At 35.0% G+C, this 23,964-nt stretch overlaps 2 protein-coding genes across 3 annotated transcripts in view; both read left to right on the forward strand.

The window, feature by feature from the left end:
• The first annotated feature begins 1,238 nt into the window (after positions 1 to 1,238).
• On the forward strand, positions 1,239 to 6,450 carry LOC149806586 (uncharacterized). Of its 2 annotated transcripts, none has more exons than XM_089955139.1 (3): positions 1,239 to 1,351; positions 2,423 to 2,475; positions 4,670 to 6,450. In XM_089955139.1, exons 2-3 carry the CDS (start codon positions 2,449 to 2,451, stop codon positions 5,666 to 5,668), a joined length of 1,026 nt encoding a protein of 341 aa, XP_089811265.1. In that variant the 5' UTR covers positions 1,239 to 1,351; positions 2,423 to 2,448; the 3' UTR covers positions 5,669 to 6,450. The 2 variants fall into 2 exon arrangements, with proteins under 2 accessions (XP_089811265.1, XP_089811258.1); XM_089955132.1 differs by lacking the exon at positions 1,239 to 1,351 and adding an exon at positions 2,049 to 2,316.
• Positions 6,451 to 13,603: 7,153 nt separating this feature from the next.
• Positions 13,604 to 23,964, forward strand: part of LOC149806587 (uncharacterized) — a 31,918-nt gene continuing 21,557 nt past the window's right edge. Inside the window, exon 1 of the mRNA XM_089955158.1 lies at positions 13,604 to 13,977. The gene's annotated coding sequence lies outside the window, so the exon portion shown is untranslated. The remainder of the gene's footprint in view (positions 13,978 to 23,964) is intronic.

Consider the following 23,964-nt stretch of genomic DNA (forward strand, 5'->3'; position numbering starts at 1 on the left):
CTAATGTTATATCAAGGTTCTGCTTTTGCAGATACGAAATATGTTTATGACATTTTAAAATTTTCGCTTTTGTGACGATGATTATTCTGACTACTTGTCAGAAAATCTGACATTTGAACACACACACACACACATATATATATATATATATATATATATATATATATATATATATATATATATATATATATATATATATATATATTCCCAATTATTTACATAGAAGCATGTGTACATACATACATACATAAATGTAATAAACTGACAACGAACAGTTCGAAACTAGTATCTAGCTAGCATGAGCGCTTTCGACTCTTGAATGAGTCTTTTTCAAAGGCAAATACAAAACATAGACAAGACAAACAAATAAAACAGAAAAACGGTTATGTTTGCGAAATTTTACAAGGCTATTTCTACAGGAATTCAACCTTTTAACTTTATTATGTTTCAACTAGTGTATTTCAGCTTGTTGCTGATAATGGAAAATATTGGTATTGGCCTAGAAATTGATGAGGCACAACGACATCTGTTTTTTATGTAAATTTATGTAAGCGCAAATTATATCCCGGATATTTCATTGTTATTGTAGTCATAGGCTATTAGGCAAATTTAGAGAATTATTTAAAAGAAAATGTGTCGGCTGCAAAGATAATTTTATTTGTGCATGGTTATCTTTTTCCTAGTCTTCTTGGTTTAAACCGCTTAGTTTCAATGCTCTAAGGCATCGTATCCAGTAAGATTCCTTTTCTGTCCTAGTTTGGGAACTCCAGTTGGGGTTGTGAGCAATTGCAATAAGTGTTATGTCAATTTCTAGGTCAATACAAATATTTTCCAGTCTCAGCAACAGGCTGAAATACACTAGTTGAAACATAATAAAGTTAAAAGGTCTAATTCCTGTAGAGACAGCCATGTACATTTCGCAAACATAACCGTTTTTCTGTTTTATTTGTTTGTCTTGTTTGTCTATGTTTTGTATTTGCCTTTGAAAAAGACTCATTCAAGAGTGAAAGCGTTCATGCTAGCTAGATACTATATATATATATATATATATATATATATATATATATATATATATATATATATATAGTTCAGAACTGTTCGTTGTCAGTTTATTGCATTTATCTTAATCTCTGACACACGTGATCCCTTGCTGGATCCAGTGCACTTGAAAGGATTGTTATTCGCCATATGATTATCTTCCAAATTATTTATATCGAAGCCTTCAGTCAGTTTGCTTATACCAAAGGGGGCCCGGGGCCCCGAGTGGCAGAGTGGTCCAAAGCGCTCTCCGTTACGGATCACTGCCATCTCACCTCTGTCTGCGTGGGTTCGAGTCTCGGATTCGGCTAATGTGGGTATGTGAGAAAGCTTGACAGTAGCTTCACGTGGGTCGTTGGTTCTTTCCGGGGTTTTTCTGGGTTCTTCCTCCACTATTAATACTGGCCGCCATATATAGCCTATCGTGTGCTGAAAAATGGCGTTAAAACCCTACAACAACAACAACCAAAGGGGGACCCGAGTGGCCGAGTGGTCTAAAGCGCTCACCGTTACGGATCACTGCCATCTCACCTGTCTGCGTGAGTTCGAGTCTCAGGCTCGGCTAACGTGGGTACGTGAGAAAGCCTGCCAGTAGCTTCTCGTGGGTCGGTGGTTCTTCCTGGGGTTTTCCAGGGTTCTTCCTCCACCAATTATACTGGCCGCCTTGTATAGCCTATCTTGTGCTGAAAAATGGCGTTAAACCCAACAACAACAACAACTTATACCAAAGGCTTTCAATCAGTTTAGCCAGCACCAAAACCTTTCAATCAGTTTAGCCTTCACCAAAAGCCTTTCAATCAGTTTAGCCAGCACCAAAACCTTTGTCATTCTCTTTATCCAGTTGATTCTAAACTTTACAGTCATTGTATCTACAACGGTATTTGTTTGTCGTCGAACATGTAATCTGCCCTAATGACTTTTAATCACGAAAATCAATATATTCAGACGGCCTTGAAAAGACTACTGAGCCCTACCAAGTTCAAGATCCTTATCAACTTCTGAAGTATATACACTAAATAGCGTTTAGAAATGTTTACATTGTGAAACTCCCAATCCAACTGAGACAGTCTTTGTTGACGTCTGAATAGACCAAAATACAGGCATGAAGTAAGGATACGTAAAGTAGTGATCCTTTATGATGACTTTCTCAAATCCAATCCATGGCTACTTCGACCGCCCGGTCCAAACGTGTCTGGTTTGTTTAGTTCTACACTCCGCATCTCCGGTATAGATTAGAACAGTCCTAGCTTGTTTTCCCGGATCCCATGCTCCTCATTGGTAAAATTTTACTTAGTGACAGTGAGTTTGAAAACCTGTCTCTAATATCGTTTTCAAAATCACATCAATGTACACAATCATGTCAAGATTCTTTTTTTATTTACAGGCTGAACAAGATCAAAAAGACCAAAAATGGCATCACGGGGCTTAGTTAGTAAGGTGATCCACTCTCTCTCTCTCTCTCTCTCTCTCTCTCTCATATCTGTACCTGCTTCCTGTGTTTTTGTTGTTGTTGTATGAACGTACATATGTTTATCACTGTTATTTTATGCTTGATGGAGGTGAGAACTATTTGTAAACTAGAACACGTAAAACATTTTCTGTCATGTACTTATGAAACGGTGGTATGTACTTAACTATCCTCTCATACAAAACAACCAATGACTGCCAATTGTCTGAAATTATTACATGCATATATTTTCTGTTTTGAACTTATATCTTGATTTCAGCTAAATGTGTAGTCATAGCCGTTGGTATTTTAATACATACATAATTTTTTCATGTGTAACCTTTGACCTTTCTCAAAATGCGGATCGCATTGTCAGTAGATTCTACCTCTAGTAGTAGTTAAATCACACACACAAATCGGTGGTGGACTAACTTTTGTAATTTAAATGTACATCAGGTTTTTTATCTACTTTTGGCATATTGGGTACATATGCTATCTTAGTCACGTGGTTTTTGTACGTTACTTTTTATATTGTCTGTATAAATTTTTTTGGCATGCAACTTTCTTGTAAGTATATGGTTTGCACATATTGATTTTGTCACGAGGCTCATGTGCATCAATCACACAATGCTATATTTTAACTTTGTGTTGTGCCTTGTTGTAGGTATTTTCTCAACTCGCAGAGCTTATTTCGATCGTAGCTTATGTTGTGGCAGATTTTAAGTCATTGGGGTGGTTCCCAATTTACACAGATTTTTTTTAAAACCCCTTGGCAGGAACCAAACCGTAAACGTCTTGTTCTGAAATCTAGCGATATACGCTTACGCCGCAGAAATTGCTTGTCAACTCCATGCGATTACTTGTGCAATGTCTGTCTGTGTCTGTTGCAGTCTTTTTACTGGCTAACATCGGTTGTGTGTTTCCTACCATTTACAGTTCAATATCACGTATCATTAGCGTGCGTCGTTTATTCATTTTGCTTTGTTGTCAGTCTCATACGTGTTGGAAAGGAAGATGACTCTTTTTTATTCTTGTTTTATGTTATTTTATACAAGTATCTATTTTAAGCTTGTTATTAAAATATGCAAAACACTAATTAAATATTATGTTTGGAGTGGAAACTGTGTTAAAATCCATTCAATTAAGTGACCAATTTGATAAACAGAGAAGAGATGAAGTTTGCATATTAACAGAAGAAATGGCAGTTGGACGTCTATCCCGCAATATTCTTTATGATATTCGTGTTTGCAGTGATACTTAAATGTATTTTGGGCGTCATTTTTATGTGGAGAAATTTTCCATTTCAAAAAGCTTTTGTACGTCTTGTACCCATACGAATTTAAAAGGCAGAGATTATCAAAATATCTTGTGCCAGATCACTTAAGTTTTCAAGACTGCATTTGTATTGATATGTAGGCACACCAAGGTGAAGATGTCTGCATTTATTTCTATAAGTATGTGATAAAATTTCACCAGCACAATGTTATTAGCTTACATTAAACATAAATATTTCAGGTGTCTCTGCTAATTTACACCAACTTTCAGACAATACACGCAATTGTGATCTCATTAAAAAAACTCGTACTGCCAAAATAACAGCCTACTGGTCAAAATTTAATTGTGGTCATGATATTGAAACATTCCAATTTCTTTTAACTAATCAGCAATCTTTCCTTGGATATTTTCCTTTGAGTAGCTCTCTGGAAATGGAGGTTTGACAATAATGGATTACATGGTAGGAAAGTTGGTGTAAATTGCTGAGAATCATTTACACTTGCAAGACTATTTAAAAATTATCCTCAAGCATTGGAAAAACTTGTAGCGAATATGGATGACTAAAATGAATTTCAAAGACAATCCAGTAAGCAGAAAGATGACACAAAACCAGCTGTCACTACACAATTGCGTACATTGAAAAAAAAAAGAAGAAAAATATGTTATTCGCTTCAGAAACTTAAACTTATACGAGGAATAGGGTTTAGAATTAATAAAAAGACAAAGAGGTGTCCGTTTTCAACTACAAGCGTGATAATTGGCAGTTAGTATAACAAACAATCTGCATATTTCAACATCAAATCTGAAGGAAACATTAAAATATTTACTTTAAACAAACCGCCGCTAGCTCAGTCTAGAAAATATTAGTTTTTAAAGTTTTTGTATAAAGATCCCTATTTCTGTCCACAGAGTGCTCCGAAATTCAGGGTGGATGGCCAGGGTTATCAGAAGGCATCAGAGGACGATGATTTGGGAGCCTCATCGAACGCTGACGAGACGAAATCCTTCGCTGACTCCATAGAGAGCGACGTGGAGAAGCAGGACAATATTGAAGACAAAACTACTTTGGTGGGACAGCTGCTTTGTATCAACCGGACTCTGGAAAAGCAGATTGACACTCTCCGACTGCGGCTAGACTTTGATGCTAGGCACCATGAGGTGCAGAAGCAAGCCATTGTTGTGCAGACCAATTCCCAAATGCACGAAAAGGACAATGAAATTGAAAATATGAAGCAGAAGCTGCAGACGAAGGACTCGCAACTTGCCGACCTAGAGAGAGACAACGAAGTGAAGGCAGAAGCGATTCGGGACCTCCGGCGACAACTTGAAGCCCTTGAAAAAGATGTGGAGAATGCCAAAGGCTATGCGGACGACATACAGGCCGAGATATCCATGCTTACAGAGGAGAAGACCCGACTTGAAGACGGCACGGCGTATGGAGACAAGCATGATGAGATAGCGGCTCTCAGAAAGGAGGCTGATAACCTGAGGTTAAATCTCCAGATCCTGGAGAAGGAGTTATCGAAAGCAAAAGAGGCAGTGACCGCTCAGAACTCCAAAATACGGTCACTTGAGAACGACAAGAATAATATACAGTTGAAGTTTAGGGAGGAGCTAGCCAAAATGTCCCAGTCTATGAAGATGGAGGTTCAAAAGATGAAGGATGTAATGAAGAAACAGTGGGAGGAGATGAGATCCTTGCGAGAACAGAATAAATCCATGAGCCAGGATATTAAAGAGATCAAGAATATGCTCCTCAATGGTTGTCTTGAGGATAACAGAAAGGAAACTATCCAGACCGCTAGGACAAGCGTCATCTCCGTATTTAACGCGAGTCCCCTCAAACCCACTCCTCTAGCACTTAGCAAGGATTCAATAAAGATTGTTCAGATGAAGCGAAAGTCGTAGTACCAGTCAGTAGGATCTAAGGCACCGGCATATAGAAATCGAATGGTAATTAAATTTCAATGAATGTTATAAGCGGGAGAAAATGATGACAGATGCATAAAACATGGTGTCCAAAAATACTGAACATTTTTATAGTTTCAGCTTGCATTTTCATGTAAAAAGAACAAAACTCGGAATCTTAGCCGTGACCAACATTACACATCTATCTTGATAACACATGAAGACCACCAATTTTTGTGTTTATGTGTAATGATAAAAATGTTATAAATAATTGCTGACATCAACAAAGGATATTATGGATTCTACGAACATTTTACTTGGTCGTATTTACATGGAATAATTTTGTCCACATTGGTTGGTGCTTTTAAAGTGTGTTTACATGCAACATTTTTTTTAGATCTCTATGCGAAAATCAGATGTAAATATGCTAACAAGTCACGTCCATTACGCTTGCTGTACAAGTCTAGGTGTGGAAAAAAATGGTTACTGAAGTTCAGCTGTATGATTTTTTAGATAAATATAAAATGTTCGCTTTATTTGTACGTAAGGATTGCATTCTGTTATTTTCTATATTTAGGTTTTAAAGTACGTATTATCCCAGAAGAATGCAATGCATGGATAGAAGAATAATTTAGTGACATATATACGATGCATAATATAACGTCATGTAACATACCATAATTAGTAGATGTAGCCAAAGTATCTTATTGCAGGCTGTATGAATTGTCTCGTGAACATTTAGTGCTTTCTTAACCTTGTCTTTAATAAAAGCAACAATTTTCCATGAATTCCTATTGGTATGAAAGTGATCTGGTTCGCACCTTTGCAGTGAACCATTTAATCGGAAGTATTTACCATGTTCTAGCAGACAAATTATATCGCAGTTAGAGAGGAAGCTCACAAAGCCACCACCACCACAACCAGAAGACTGAGATTTAAGTAAAGTTTTAAACCTGATATGTTCTAAAATAAACATTTCAAAGCTTTAAAATTTTGAAAAACAGGATATTAGCCAGTGAGTGTCCTATCTGGGTTGTGATATAACACATTTTGTTCATCAACATGGTCTTGGTGCTTATTCACACTGGTATATTTGTCTTCCATTCTGCAATTAGCTTGCCGTATCTCAAGAACACCCCTTTACCTTTGTGGATGTATTGATTGATATAATGTTCAGGTCTTGATGAACACGTATCACTCTCACAGTCATTCATCTTTTCTACCTCGTTTGAATTCTGCATCAAACTTTGTCTTCCATTATTCGTTTGTGCCTTTTCTCTGGATTATTTTTTATCCCTCCAGTCTTCTCTTTCTCTATGAGCTGAATTCCTTTAAAATCATATCTTCATCTTTATAATAAGATAATTTCACAATAACCGGTCGTGGGCTACCGTTGTTTATTTTATGTGCTCGTTGAATCAGAATGTTTTGTTTTATCAAGTTCAACTAATGACAATCGTGTACTTGCACTTTATTTTCTCTTTCCGTCCACGATTGTTTTTCACTTTCAACTAATAACCATGAAACACGAGATTCTCCCCAAATGAATGGGCCTCCAGCTGTTCAATTTTTGCATCCCGATTTTTCGTTCCTTTTTGCAAACCATCAACAGGTCGATAGACGGGTCAAAATAGCATTCTTCTATAGCAAGTCCTTTACAACCGAATAAAAATGATCAAATCTGTCATACGTTTCAGTTCAGTTCAGTGAACAAGTTGGATTACAGATGTACGAAATATGCGTTGCCTTTTTGAAACCATGCATTGATTTGCCTATTTTGTATTGGTGAAGCTTCATTGGACGGATTGTTTAAATTACAAAAATGAGATGGACGTAGTGGAGTTCTAGTACGAATTACACTTATGACTTCTAACATGCTGAAATGTGTATACTTCTGTATAGTATATTGTTCATATATGTTGTTGTGTTTTGGATTTTAAACGTAGCTTTAACAATTTTTCAGTCGTATCGCTACGATGCCTGCAATGTGGCAGTTTATAGTGATGTCTAGCACTGGGGCATCATACCGCAGACATGTTGCATCATGTCCCACCCAGTCACATTATCCTGAAACTAGGCCGACCAGTCCTAACACTAACCTCTTAATGCTGAGCTCCAAGCGAGGCAGCTTTTAGTACCATTTTTGTAAGTCTTTGGTATGACTCGGACGGGGATCGAACCCACGACCTCCCGCATCTTTGGCGGACGCTCTAACCACTAGGCCACCTGAGCGGTCGTTCATATATGTAATCGTTGACCACTATAGTTACACATATTAATCTATTTAAATCTGTTTGACTATGTGTGCAACAATTTCTGTTTGTAAATGACTCTTTTATGACATAACCTGTTAAAAAATTAAGGACCATGGGACATGATCTTTCATGACCAAATGTGTAATCCTTATAAAGAAAATAGTATTGTTGTTAGTATTATTATTATTATTATTATTATTAAACTTATCGAAGAGATATAACTGCGATATTGTCTGAGCGGGGAAGCCCTCTTGCCCGACTCCTTGAGTTTGTACAGGATTGCTTCTTCTATGTTGTGTATTACCAAAATGTAAAGAGCAGCAGTTGAATGGCTTATGAGAATCTAGTTTCAACACCTGGAGAATATCTTGTAATAGCTGTAATTATGATCCAATTTATGTTCTAATTTTCACTCTCCACTGAACTAAATCAATGCCCATCTAGCTCTTCTTCACAAAAGATACAATTATAACCTGCCAAATCGTATGACCGATATAAACAAATACAGTGTTATATGGTACGTGGTTCAATGTTGAGATATGCATTTAACTATTCCCGGACAACCCTCAGTGCATGTGTGCAGACGTGCTTGTATTTATCACGCTGTGACCACAATGTCCTTTCTCAAAACATAAGAAGCAGACAATTTCACTTCAAAATCACTAATCCACATATCATGTAACATTAAAAATACATACTGGCTGATTTTTGCAGAATAAATGTCGCTATTATTACCATTATTATTATTATTATTACATAATGAATTGCAAATAATTCCTTTCTTTTAAGAGGATAACATGTTAGTCTGGAACTAAATCAGTTTGAGATCAGTTACAAGTTCCTTATGAACCCAAATGTTTATCCAGGTAGATCATGTCGTTTTATCTGGCCTTATTCCAAGACGGTACGTGGACATGACGCAATATAATGACATATTGATAAATACTGACAGATATGTCAACCTGTCAGACATATCATACCACAACATCTTTTTGCTTGCGTAGGGTCAGATAATATCTACTTTATTTCACTCAGACGTGATTCACTTGAAAGGCCCGGACACGCTAAAACCTACTGAAAAATGTGCAGTGTTAAGTTCTATCAACGTAAGCACTACCCAACTATGCAATTCCGTTATAGGCAGCAGAAAAGCCCAGGCGGTGCAATGCAAGCTCGTAATGGATGGAAAGACAACCAAAATGTACAGAATATATGGCATGGTTATCGAGGCAAACTTGTCTGCAATATAAGGCTCTGGAAGAGGGACACGTCGATTGAACAACAGCACATGCATGACACAAGTGATGTACCTACCCATAATAATAAACATTAGGTACATCGTATGGGTACACTGATGATAACTGATGTACCTCAGTCAAAAATAAATATCGTGTTCTTTGTGAAATTTCTTCTGAGTGTCTTACCGTCCAAAGTATTAATTCTTATTGTACATGCCAAGGTTTTAATGGCTCTTCCTCAGGCTTGGAAATAAGAAGTGAAGCTGTCATAGATTCCACCACAACTAGAAAAAAATGTGCATTGTAAATCATTTGACTTGAAAAAAGAAAAGTTTGCAACTTTCCAAGCTCAGTGCAAAACGCATTTTACCATGAATCCAACCTTGCGGTAGTTGGACTAAGCGAAATATTTCTAGATTGTATTGTAGTAGTAAAAAAGAGAGCGCTTTGCCCTTTTTGTCCCCTTTGGGTCCTTGCCAACCGTTCTAGCCTCTACTACCCCACCATCACTGGGTCACCTATGTGGAAATTTAAAATTGCTAAATATAAATGGGTCACGTATGGGCTAAGTAAGTCATGGGGTGGAGGTAAAGGCTGGGACGTGTGGCAGAGACCAAAAGGGGAGAGGAAACAAAAGAGGCAAAATACCCACTTTCATACTACTAATGTACCTACTGTGATATTTATATTAGCAACTTTTCATTGGAAAGACGAGATCGACGCCAAAGCATCAAAGCATGGATAGTCATGTATGTTTCGAACAGCGTAACGTGCAGATGAAGAATAGATTTAGAAATATCCTATGCAGAATTAATATGGATCGAGTTCAGTTACCTCGATAGTAAATCTATCTTATCTGCTCTGCTTACTGACCATCAAAATCCCTCTCGTCATGGACTGACCAACCCGAATACGAGCTAGAGGTTGCTTTAGCTTTAACATTGAAGCAATTATAATTGGAGACTTTAATATTGATTTCCTCTCTTACACTAACACTAAATGGCTATATATGATACAACAGCAAGACTTTACACAAGTAATAATTGCCACAACAAGAGTAACAACATGTACTTTAACGTTGATCGACCACATCTACACTACCCACCCTGACAACCTCTACCAGATAAACGTACGCTGTTCTCTATTAGTGATCGCTATCCCATATGTGCAACACGTAGGCAACATAACGGAAAGAATATCAACTTGCACTCGTATATGCAATACCGATGCTTTAGAAAATTTGTTGAATTATCGCAAAATATTAGCTCATTAACTTTCTCTAATATAGACCCCAATTATGACCTGTCTCTCTGGAACCGCTGTTTTCTTAATGTCAAAAATAAACATGCTCCCCATAAAATCAAATGGATTACACAATTACAACAACCAGAATATCATACTAATGATCATAATCGCTGAGGCGCAACGTAATCGAAACCAGTAAAGCTTTTACAAATTATCGTATATGGCGGGAAAATGTCAAACCACTCATTGTAAAAAAAATTGATAAAAGATCCATCTTTAATCACTTGCAAGAACTAACTTCAACGAAACCAACACCTCTAAATCCATGTGAAATTAAAGTTAATGACACTAGTTATACTGATAATATTACGATTCAACAAAACCTCTTTTTTACCTTCTTGAACGAAAGAGTATCCAATCATCCTAGTTTCAATACCCCCTAAAGACAATAACTGATAATATTGATATAATCAATAAAAAAGACTCTAACAAAACAGCAGGTCTAGATGGAATTCACCCCAAAAGTTCTTAAAATGTCGGCTTTATTAATCTATGGGTCATTGACAGAAGTAATTAACTACAGTATCACTTCCTGTAAATTTCCAGTAATTGAAATTTGCAATTCATACGTGTAATGAACAGAATGACCCATCCAACTATCGACCAATGTCTGTTCTATTTGTACTTAACAAAATTTATTGCAAAACATGTCAGCAAGCATCTTGTCGGATATCTTAGCAAGTACAAACTCCTACGGGAATCACAATCAGGGTTTCGAAGGAAGCATTGACGAAACTTATATACCAGTGGCTACTAGAGATCGAATCAGGTGAACTTACTGGTCCAATCTTCATTGATTTAAAAAACGCATTCGATTTGGTTGAACGTTCGGTGCTCATTAAAAAAAATATTAGCCCACAGGTCTTTTTCAAACTCATTTGCTTGGTTCATGTCGTATCTCACGAACAGACCACAGGCAGACCTTGGGTGTTCGCAAAGGTAAATATACTTCCGAAACTAGTCATATTTTAACTGGTGTTCCTCAAGGATCTACATTAGGCCGTCTTCTTTTTCTACTGTTTATAAATGACTTAGCCTTGTATCCAGTGCACTGTAACACATATTTTTTTGCTGACGACTCTACACTGCATTCATCCGGTAAATCTCTTGACCACAATGAAAATAACTTCATATCGACTTCAACCATACATCAGTTTGGTGACATCAAAATAGAATGCCCCTTAATGCCTCTAAAACGAAAAGTATGACAATCGGAACAACGCAGCACCTATATACTGACATGGACTTAACTTCTAACTCAAAAAGACTTAGACCTGTCAAGTGTTGAAAATCAAAATCATCTTGGTATCTATGACTTCTGACAAGCTGAAATGTGTATACCTGTGTACAGTACAGTATTCGTGTATGTGTATGTTGATCTGACAAGCTGAAATGTGTATACCTGTGTACAGTACAGTATTCGTGTATGTATGTGTTGATCTGACAAGCTGAAATTTGTATAGTACAGTAGTGCATTCGTGTATGTATGTGTTGAACACTGTAGTTGCACATATTAAGTCATTTTAAATATTTGTGAGTACGTTTACAAGGATACTTTAGCGTAAGTGATATTTTTTTAAAAACAATTTCAGACATAACCTGTTGCAAAACTTGAGGACCACATGGCAGATGGATCTTTCATGACAACTGTATTTTCCTCGTTAAATCAAGATTATTATTATTATTATTATTATTATTATTATTAAAACTAATCTTCCTTATTGCCCTCGAAAATGTTTATACTTTCTACATCGTATATACCTTAATTAAAATTCATAAACCTACTTAAATCTCTGATAAAAATGTCATGTAAATTAGATGATAATATCATTAATTTAAAAGAATAAAAACGACCAAATATGCACATACAACAAAATTGGAATATTAGTCTGAATATCATTACCAGTGACTCGAGGATTTGAATTTATAAACTAAGAATAATATTCAACAATTTGGGACCAGATACAGACAGATATTTACCAGAAAGGGAAGAGGGAGATTGTGGAATAGAAAGGTACCCGTTTGAAAAGAAACGAAAATCACGATCATGTGTTAACAGACTGGTGAGATGTGATAGATGATTCAATCCAAGGCCATCGACCACTTGGTCCATCATATAACCTTTTGCAATGCAGCACGTTCACACAATGACAAATATAACCTAGAAGAAAAATATCAGAACATGGTATGAAAATATAATTCTTTTTAATTATTATAACAGCACGTTTTTTGCAGCTTAATGGAGCACATGGTATAAATAGGTATGTAACAAAAAAGAACGAAAACAAACAAGTTTTTTCAAATTCAACAAATAATTTATTTCTCTACGTTACAAAATGAAAATTTGAAAGAATCTTAGAGTGTTGAGAATTAAATCCTAAACAGTCCTAAAAGTTCTCTCACAAGTCCGAATGTATGAAGTTCAAATTTAATTCCAGCTGTATTCCAAATGAATTCCGATATTGAATGTGTTGATGTGCCTGTAGTCTCCAATGTTCTAATGTACCAGTGGCCCGGAGTGTGATGAGGTACTAATGGTCTTTTGATGTATCACAATAATTTAATCCAAAATATCCTTGTCTGAACTGACTGTAATTAAAACTTGATGTTCCACTCAAAGAATATTATCGGGTACTTTGGAATTCCAATGAATAATATTTTGAATAAATGAAACTTCTTATAATAAATCACTTGATTAGAATTTCAGCAAGCTCTGTTTAATTTTATTTTTAAAAAAATAATAATAAAAAACAACAACAGAAAGCAAACAAAAAAAACAAGCAAAATAAAACCTGATACAAGATGTTATTCAATTAATCATCATAAGGTCTGGATGTGTAAGTGTTACGGTTTGGCACGACTCGCCTGTACTCAAAGTCTTTGTGTTATGTAAAAATAACACTTGTATTACCAATCGCCCAGTATTTTTTACTGTCATTTAGTCGGGCAAGTGGTTCGACTCATGTACATAGCAATGGGAAGATTAAATGCGAATTTGTAAATAAAGCTGCATCAGATTTTGTCAGACAGCACATAATAAAGTGTTTGGCTCTTTGCCCTGTGAGAAAGATAAGGATCACGGCTATCCAGCATTTTAAATCGAGTGCTAACGACTCGCCGTTTTATTCAAATTGCCACTTGCATGCTGTATAACTAGCCCTTATTCCGATGAGTGTGTATACCTTATAGAGTCTCTACGACTGCCTCTATTATCTACCACACAACAGATAGGTAAACGTGTCCACGGTGACTCGGGAATTACGCGTCATGTACCTTCCTCCCCGTCTCAAAAAGTGTTACCTGTGATTTTAGGTGTATTAATCAGGTTAATTCACACAAGTGTACATTAAGGAATCAGTAATATACATAAAAGAACTTAAGACAAAGTTATGGAAGTGAAATTTATAATTCAAGCTGTGGAATTTAAAGCGTTTTAAAGTTGATGAAGAGAACTGTGTATTTTTCTCTGCATACATGTGACATAACTTAGTGTGGCAGTTTACCTGGACAGGTAAGTCAATACACAAGTTGTATTTAATCATATGAACATTCAGCCATTGAAATAAATATTTTCCGATTACATTGGGGTTGATCATAATATCTGCCAATGATATGCCCTGTGTGACTGTACAAGATATATATATATATATATATATATATATATATATATATATATATATATATATATATATATATATATATATATATATATATATATATATATATATTACGGAAACATAAGAAGGCAAATTATTGGCAGAGATTTTTAATACTTATATGTTGCCTAGCATTAAAGTATTTAAATGATACATGTATTATAGTTTCTTTGGCAAAATGGCTCGTGTATTTGACATGCAAACAAAATGTTACATTAAAGAAAATACTATTATTTTAGACATACAAATAAGCTTTCTGCAGGAAGTCTAGCAATTTCGTGTTCGTGAACATATTTAACTAATCTTTAAATGACAAAATGTTGCAAATGTCAAATACGTTGAACCCTAACAATGCATTAGAATGCTTGACAATTTCTTTCATTCAACATTTTAAAAATAAAGCTATTGAACAACATGCGTTGAATGAGAATTACCATGCCAAGCGGTACTGTGATCATGCACTTAAATTGCTACATTTGCATTCAGATGCAGCTGTTACAGATGGAAACATTAAACAAAAGCCAAAATATTATGTAAGAACTTCAATACTTTATAACGTCAGAATAATAAGATGATCAAATTATACGTAGTTAAAATGACTTATCGTCCAATAAATGATATTTTTGCCATGTGCAATTTCAGCGTATTGAGCTGTTTAGATACACGTTTAATTAAAGGCTTATATACATGTCTAACTAAAATCGTCATAATATTGATTTAAGATAGCGTGGAGTAAATCAAAACTTTTAGAATATGAGAGGGAAAGAAAAACAAGAGAAATGGAAACCTTAGCCCGGGTATCATGGTACGGCATTTCAAACCTGTAACAGTTGTTGATCAATTAGCGCTGTTTTAAAAAATCACTTCTGTGACCAAAAAAAAAAAAAAAACAAACAACGGCTTTACTGGTCATTTGACTGTAAGTAGGATTTCATTCTTCTAGCCTCGGGTATGAATTCTCGATTAAACCGTTTATTTTCTGCTGTATTAGTACTTTTTTTTAAAAAAAAAACTGCAAAAAGAAATAACTAATACAAAAAATAAATAAAAAGTCAAGAAAAGATGTTGCTAATGTTTGATCGTTTCAGACACGATATACCAACACCTGTCTTAAAACCGTCCAGAAATCACTGGGAAACAAGAAGTTCCACTCGATATTGTAGATTGCGTATTCGTTCTAGGTAGTTTTGTGTATTTTTGGTTTGGTCGAAAGCACTGTATAACAAAATATAGCTATCTAAGCATCGAAGCCTGCAATGTAATATTACCGTTTCGGATCAAGCGTAGCATGCCATGTAGTATTACCGTTGCGAATCAAGCGTTGCATGTCATGTTGTATTACCCTTTCGGATCAAGAGTAGCATGCCATGTAGTATTACCGGTTCGGATCAAGCGTAGCATGCCATGTAGTATTACTGTTCGGGATCAAGCGTATCAGCAGCTGCTTTTGTCAAGGGTGTGATTAGCATATTTAAGGGAGACTTACACCTATAACTGATTATAAAAATTGTGCTTATCTTAAAAACATCCTTAGAGTATGTATGTATGTGTACAGACTCCAAAGCGTTAGGATTGCGTGCAGTATTCTCGAGGTACAAAACAAGAAACGAATTGCAAATAAAGGATAACATGTTTACATGCCAATTAAAGTTGCCTTGCATTTTTATTTACCATTGATATAAAATTATTATTATTATTATTATTATTCATCGCACCACCCATCATCTTTTTCTTAAGTTAATGTTAGTTTGATTTGTTATCTGATAAGAAAACAAACAATAATAAAATAAATAAAAAATATCGGCGATTTGCGAGAACGTTACATTTGAAATACGTAATATGTTATATATAGGAGAGTTGTGGTATCGCGGGTATTAAAGTTAGCTATCAGCGAGTAAGTAAACAAAGACACTGGCCTTCAAGATATATATTTCGAAACTATCGTCACTAACTATTTTCCTTGATGTTCTTTACTGTAATTTTGAATGCACCACCGCGGTAGAGGCAGTGTGCACCGTTCTGGAGGAAGAACAACAAAGTTAGAAAATGAAAAGGGCTATTCGTGGATTTAGCATGTACCTAAAGTTAAGTCATCAAAGTTACAAACCAGTTGTTTCTACACATACTGACTACATTCAAATGCCTTGCAAGTGCTTTGGGTATGACAGAAAAAACAGTGTACGTGGACTTGAGATAAGAAAATGCATAACATGTGATCTTCACACTTGCTAAAAAAAACGTTTTGAAAACAAAGTTCTCGATCACCGCCACATGGTCGGACTATATAGACGCACTACATATAATAAGTGCAATTTGAAGTTCAACTATCTACCATTTATTCCACTCTTCATTCATAATTTGTCAGGCTACGATTCACATCTGTTCATCAAAGAGCTGATAAAACAAGATACAAGAAATTAAATGACACTCATATCGAATAATGACCAGATAAATATATATTCTATTAAGTAACCACTTTGTGGTGATTGGAAAGGAAAACGTGGAACAAAATCAGTTCCAGACAAAAGAACTATCTGATTTGTATTTAGCTTTCGATTCACGGAGTGGTTTTAATTTTTGAGTTATGTTTCACACATTACATATCAATACATTCTTCGTTGTTTTCAATTGCAGTCAATCAATCGTTGACTTTTCTCATAACATATATAGGTTCTAAATATCACCAGGAATCGGACCATTCTTTATTTCAATTTTGCCATTTCTATATTAAAACAGATTTTTTTTAGTTCTTCTGAAATACCGTAATACCCAACAACAAGATCTATTCTTTGCAATGATTGTAGAAGTACACTTTTTGACAGGGAATTAGACTCTTGAAACATAGCTCTCTTGGGTCACTTATTGGCAACCATTGTGTAAGATGAAAGTCCATTTGTTCGCACATAGTTGTGAACTGGCTGAAAAGACTGGAAGGGCCATCTTTAAAAACTTCTTCAATATCCATTGGTACTGGTCGACAAGTTGTAAACTTCTCTAGCCCTTTTGGAAAGCATGACGTATCGTAAGACCGGGGCATACTGTTACATGTAAATTGTGTCGTTACTGTTTTTTTGGCTAGCAGATATTATTTATTACCCAAACGAGTTAGCAATGGATACCTGACTACACACATGTTAATAGTTTGTCAGGTACACGTCATTGTGTTATCAGATAGTTAATTTTAAGCTGGCTTAGTGAAAACGGAATGAATAGGTTTACAATATCTTCAATGCTGACTGTGAGAGCAGATTTAAGTGCAACATGGCAAATATAGTTGATAATGTTTACTTTTAGTAGACATCTTGCCATTTATTACCTGAAACGTTAGCCAATTGATTCGTTTAATCATTTCTGGTACTAAGCTATTCTTTGCATATCCTCCGCCGTTGTCTCGGTGAGACAACTCTTATCCCATATGAACAACGCCGTTGTCTCGATGACACAAGTCTTGTCCCATATGAACAACACGGTTGTCTCGATGAAACAAGTCATATATCATAGGAACAACACCGTTGCCTCGGTGAGACAAGTCTTGTCCCAAATTATTAACGCCGTTGTAATTTAGTGATATTTTTACATCTTGTTAATATGTTTCGGTTGATTGTTCTTTGTTAAGTCCAACATGTTTTGCCTCTGCATATTGTTGTCCCTCCAAGATACCTTGCCTGTGAAGGCATTTGAATGTAGTCAGTATCTTAGAAACAACTGGTTTGTAACTTAAATTGACCTAATTAACAAGATGATTTTTAAATGTTACGCCACCTCATATCGAGTAATTGATTCTTTTATTTATGTTTCCTTCCTTTCTTTCACGTAGTGTGATTTCAGCGCCTTGCGATTTTTGAAGACTCAGTTCTTACTTTAAACGTTAGGATTTCGCTAGTTTAAGTTCCTGTGTACGTTTTTCATGTTGTCTTCCAAATTCCACTGCCAAGTTACCTTATTTTCTCCTTTCTAAGTTCTTTTCTAAACTTGCTTTCATCTTGTCTTTTATTTTCGCTATATTCAAGGCGGTTGTAATATACTGATTGCAACAAGAGATAGTTGCAAGATGACGTACGATGAAAATAAGTCGAAATTTATTTAGATGAAGACAAAAAAAGAGATAGAGTATGCTACATATTCACAATTCGAATGAGTTTAAAATACGGTTACCAAGTTTTAAATAACTAGTGGTTTCTGCGAACCGTGTTAAACTGAGCACACAAAAGTACAGAAAAAGATATGGTTAATCGAAAACAGAGAAAACCAAAGTGTATAAGAAAGAGAGAGAGAGAGGAGAACAGAGAGCACAACAAAGATTAAATAAAAGCACTGAAAAGTAAACAGAGATCATTAAAACAGATCCACGAAAAGTACCACGAGATAAAGGTATTCACAATGATGAAAACTTAAGATTCATTACAAGACAAGGAATAAAGTATTATAAGCATTGAGGAAAAAATCAAATATGACACGACGTTAAAGCACTTTGTGTTAAATCTATTTATTTTTATTGGAGACGATTGCATTGTACGAAAACCTTAAGGTGCCAGTGAAGATTGCTTAAATATATATAAGTTTAATATACGAACCTCTTTGATTTCTCTGATACTTAACAACAAAAGAAATGTTTCAACTGTACACATGATATAAATAAAATAAAAAAAATAAAAAAAACAATTATGTTTCAAGGAAATAGATAAAAAAGATCAATAGAAAAATGTCGAATCATTCACGATCTCTAACTTCATCGTTCAGGAGATATTGAACAGATCTATCTAATCTATTTTTCCTCCATAATAACGGGCTATTCTTGTTCTGGCAACAACTTTAACAATAACAAAACAGCCAGATATTATTTTAATATTTCAACTTCATTCAAGCCTTAAGTGGTCTTGTAGAATTTTAAATGTTCGAACATTCTCAACGCAGGGAGGAAAACCTTGCTTAAATGATACAAATCCAGTGAAGTATCTGACTACCATCGAAGGCATGTAATCATATTTCAGTTCAATTTATAAACTGACCTGACTGTAAGTCGGAAGAAATCTGCTAATCATCGATGTTATACCATAAATTACAACTCTTTGACAAGAGACATTATATTCGTAAGTAAAACAACAAAGCTGGACTAAAACCTAATTGCACAGCATCATCGTCATCACAGTATTTTATTTCTACGTTACTTTTATTTATATTCTTCTTCTATTTTGTCTGCTACAACTTCTTTTCGTATTGTTGCTGGCTGTTTCTCAGTCTTTGGATTACCACTCATTGTGATATCGGCATTGATGTTAAGATCTAATCCCAGTCACGCTAATCACTGGAGTTCTGTAAAGTATCGTATCCAATAATACTGCACATTTTCATAACAATGCCATTCGGTAACTAAAATACTGTTGTCAGCATTAATATAGTCCGATTTCGCTTTTGAATCTATTGCGTGTGTTTGGAAGTTTACTATAACCTTTTTATCTTTTCTAACCAATAATTAACATCACCCTTAGCTTGCCAACTAAATGCTTGTACTGTGGAAAGAGACTATGTAATGGATGCTATGTATCGTAACTGGTCGCTTAAAACACAGATCAAATAAGATCTGATGCTTGAAATACCTTCATCTTCAGACCATTACAATCTGGCTGAAGGAAGGTCTTCCTTGGTTACAACGTAATTAATTTCATCTGCTGATAGTGTTCTCCATTATTCAACAATACCAGATCCATACTTATATTTACGTTTCTGGGCAGCTAGCACAACAGGATATGTAGGACACCCTAAATCTTGAAGTGCAGTTTAATCATTTTACTTTTGGGCTTAATACAGTCACGGCGAAGATCCGTATGGAGAGAGAGAGAGAGAGAGAGAGAGAGAGAATGATATGCATGACACAGCATAAGACTAACGATAACGATTCTATAGAAAAGCATACGTATTTAGGTGACATTCATTATACTAATATGATACGAAAAATGAATAATAGTGTAGCTTACATCACAGAATTATAATCAACCTGTACAGAGTGCAGCTGTTTACACTGTCTGTATTTTGCTGTATGTTTGCAAGATGCGGGAGATTAATGACAATGTACGAAGGCTGCAGAGTTTCCACATCGGCATGAAATTTATTTTCGTAAAATAGAAAATGTGCATGACATATTCCTATACATCAAAAGCATTGTTCGATATCGAATTGTTAGTATGATTATCTTCAATCTTATCCAATGATGCTTCCTTGAAGAAATTTTGTCACACATGCAAGCATATACACTTTCTGAAATCCGACCAATCACTTTTTAGGGAACATTCAAGTCTTGCTCCAGCCAGCGATTTGTAATCGGGCAATATGACTGAGATCATATTACAAGCCATTATGCCCGCTCGTAGAGGAGCTAAATTCTATAATGCTTGCTGACCGTTCTCTCTCTCTCTCTCTCTCTCTCTCTCTATATATATATATATATATATATATATATATATATATATATATATATATATATATATATATATATATATAATTCAACCAAAGATGAAAGGATATTAATTAGATAAATGGTATCAGTGTTTAGTCGAGGAAGAAAATATGTTAGTATGTCTAGGGACATCACCGCTAGCCAATGATCGTCGATTCACTTCATTAAACCCATTTGGCATATGTAGCTAGCAGAAAAAGTATTTTGAACTCACGAGAGAGTTATTGCTCGTTTCAAATGGAATCTGTTATATTTGTAACACGTTTTCACTGAATTTAACATACATTGTGTTAAGTAGTTCTATATTGTGTATTTAATTTAGTCCAAGATAATAAAAAAAATTAATGATTATTTATAAACAAGGTATTACATAGCTAATTTTTGTGCATGAATATTGATTCTATTTTAATAAATGAGCTGTAAATAAGTTGTTCACTTCAGTTTAGATTTTATATAATGAATCATTTTACAATTTTGGATAATTTTTCATTGGATGATTAAATCAGATTGATTGTGTTTACGACATAAGTCACGTGGGAGGTACTGCAAAATAGGGCCGTAATAGAATAGTGGGGATTTATATAAAGAGAATGAAGCGGAAAATCATTCATTCCTATTTCCATTACTGTTCTTATTGTATTTTCAGTCTGCAGAGTAGTTAATGTTGTGTCTAGATTTAGTTTGAGAGGAATCATTTCTTTAAAATATTTATTGGAATTACAATGTGCTTATGTGACTGTTTTGACTAAGTACTATTTTTTTATTTTTGTGAATTTATTCAAAGAAGTGCTGGACAATTGTTATTGTGATACATCAAGACTATGGTTACTTCAGCAGAGTCAAGGTTACTGATACGTCAGTCCATTCAAGACCTGATATATATTGGGAACAGTTTATTATGGTCGACTCGTGATAGCACTGTTAGGACTATTTTTGAATTTAATTCACAATACTGTAAATTCTTCTGAAATTTTAATTTTATAACTTATTTATTAAGTTTTACATCAATTGTTGGTTTCGCTACATTATGGTGCTTTGTCTTAGAGTCGTAACATCTGAATAGAAAAACTTGTGTATGATAGGTTTAAAATAGAAGCTCACATGGGAAATGTGTTGATGTCACCAATTGTCTATGATTATTCCAAACTATCTACCGAGGTAAATGTAATGATGATTAGGATTGGATAAGTTGTTTTCGAATGCATCCAATCTGATAGCGAACCGGTAGACGCTGTTGCAGCTAGTTACATGTGTCAGGGGTAGGTGCAGAACGAAGTGGATCGACGAACCTTAGCTTGCGAGATAATCCAAGGTCTTTTCTTCTCGGTTTCTGCTTGGTGATATGACAAAGCGGCCAGTAAATGGTGCAAAAAGTTTCAAATCGATTCAGAAGTAAATGATGATGATGGTATAAGGTGTGAGACATGAAAAGGACATAACCTAAAAATAAAGAAACGAAACAAGCGAACATGCAAATAAACAACAACAAAAAATAAACAAGTTTCTAACAAATGATTAGTGAGTAAAGGTGGCGGTTTCATTAAATGTATAAATAGATATGTGTATTATTAGTATATGCAATATTGAGATTATCTGTAGAAATCGGAACGTTGTAACCTATTATCCGAACATCAATTATGGTTCGATTAGATACTTCTTCCCTTGACAGATCCTTTGATGTCGGAAGAAAACAAAGAACCATCTTGCAAACCAGGTCTGTTAGATCCTTGTTTCTGGTAGATGAAAAATGTTGATTTATTCTGGTATTATCTATCGCCAGGTCTGCCAATTTCCAAACACTACAGTCCTGGAAATTCTGTAAACTGGTCTTAGAAAATCTTAGAGTAACGGTTAACATGGTCGCTGTATGACTCTTTAGTATTAATACAACACATGTTCCATATACCAATTTATTTCGTATCCAAATGCAAAGGATCTGAAAAAATAAACACGGGTACATTACTTATACAATTACTAAGTGGACCCAGGTAGCAGTCACTGACTGGCTGAACATACGTAGTGTCATGACGATAACAAAGAAATTGATCCAACAATAGATGATGGTCGTCACATTACAGGAGTACAAGGTGACATCATGGACACCTTGATCGATATTGTTCCACATCATTAACTTCAAAATCGCATCCATACAGTACAGTTTTCAGAATGTTGTTAGCGGACACGTATATTCTATTGACACATCTCCGTAATAGCATGACAATGTGAGACATATTATACCACATATAGTCGATTTGTTTACCTACGTACTTTGAACAAATGTATTTTGAACAAAGTTTATTGTGAACTAGCGTTTTGTTTGACAAACAAGATTTATAGGCTAATTCGTATTTGCCAAAGCCGAAAAAATCGTAAGATTTTTATGTAACTTATAGAAAAGAAACTTAGATGACAGATTTTATGCATAGCTTTCTACATATATAAAAGAAACTTAGATGACAGATTTTGTGCATAGCTTTCTACATATAGAAAATAAACCTCAGATGACAGATTTTGTATATAGCCTTCTGCATATAGAAAATAAACTTAGATGACATTATTGAAACAGCTTGTCATTTTGCGTGATACAGATGCTTCATACAGTTTTTTAATATAGCGTCCAAAAATAAAAGGAGCACGATAGATAAGGAAGAAGTGTTAAATTCCACCTTTAAATTTTAAAGAGTCTAAATAGCAACAGGATAGTTATTCAAAATAAATCCTTCCTTGCTGATACAATCATATATATTTTTAATTATTTCCCCCCCCCCCCACCGACGCATTCGCTCAGTTGTTTTGGCACTCAGAGGAATGGGGTGTCATTTAATGAATGCCAGTTAGGGCCAGATAAAATAGCATTTATTTTCTAGGTTATCTTTAAGATCGGAAGGCAGTCGTCGTTTATTCAAAGAAAACTAAAAAGAAAAAAATAAATCAGAGGAAGGTCAAACATTTTAAGCAAATGTTGATTTCTGTTTGCATGTATCAATGATCAAAACTTGCTTGGTTAACTTATTGAAACGTCTAGATATGTTTTTAAACTTGTGTGCTACAGTCCATAGGTATAAATTGTACATTGTATTTGCTCAGACTAGGTAAGCTTCCTTTGTGCGACAGTGAACACATAGACGAGATCCCTACCGACAACAAAGCTGTCGTATCTTGACTACTTCTATATGTGACTGACTCGGTATTGGTAAAATTATATACATTGTTAGCTACTCCTTGTTCTTAATTGCATGGATCTAATTTAAGTCATAATTTTGATAGTTTGAATTTATTCCTGAACCATACTTCTTTCCATTATGGTTTTGGTGCTAAGAATCTCTGTGCATATAATGTGTCAAACAATATGACACAATCCCTACCACTTTAACAAAGAATACGAACT

Source organism: Sinohyriopsis cumingii, chromosome 1 (genome assembly GCF_028554795.1).
Source record: "Sinohyriopsis cumingii isolate HCF-2022 chromosome 1, ASM2855479v2, whole genome shotgun sequence".
Lineage (NCBI taxonomy): Eukaryota > Metazoa > Mollusca > Bivalvia > Unionida > Unionidae > Sinohyriopsis > Sinohyriopsis cumingii.

Bases quoted from the DNA above. Each gene is read 5' to 3' on its own strand.
- LOC149806586 (XM_089955139.1), top strand. From the start codon at position 2,449: ATGGCATCACGGGGCTTAGTTAGTAAG. The intron at 2,476-4,669 runs GTGATCCACTCT...TTCTGTCCACAG, and splicing joins CACGGGGCTTAGTTAGTAAG to AGTGCTCCGAAATTCAGGGT.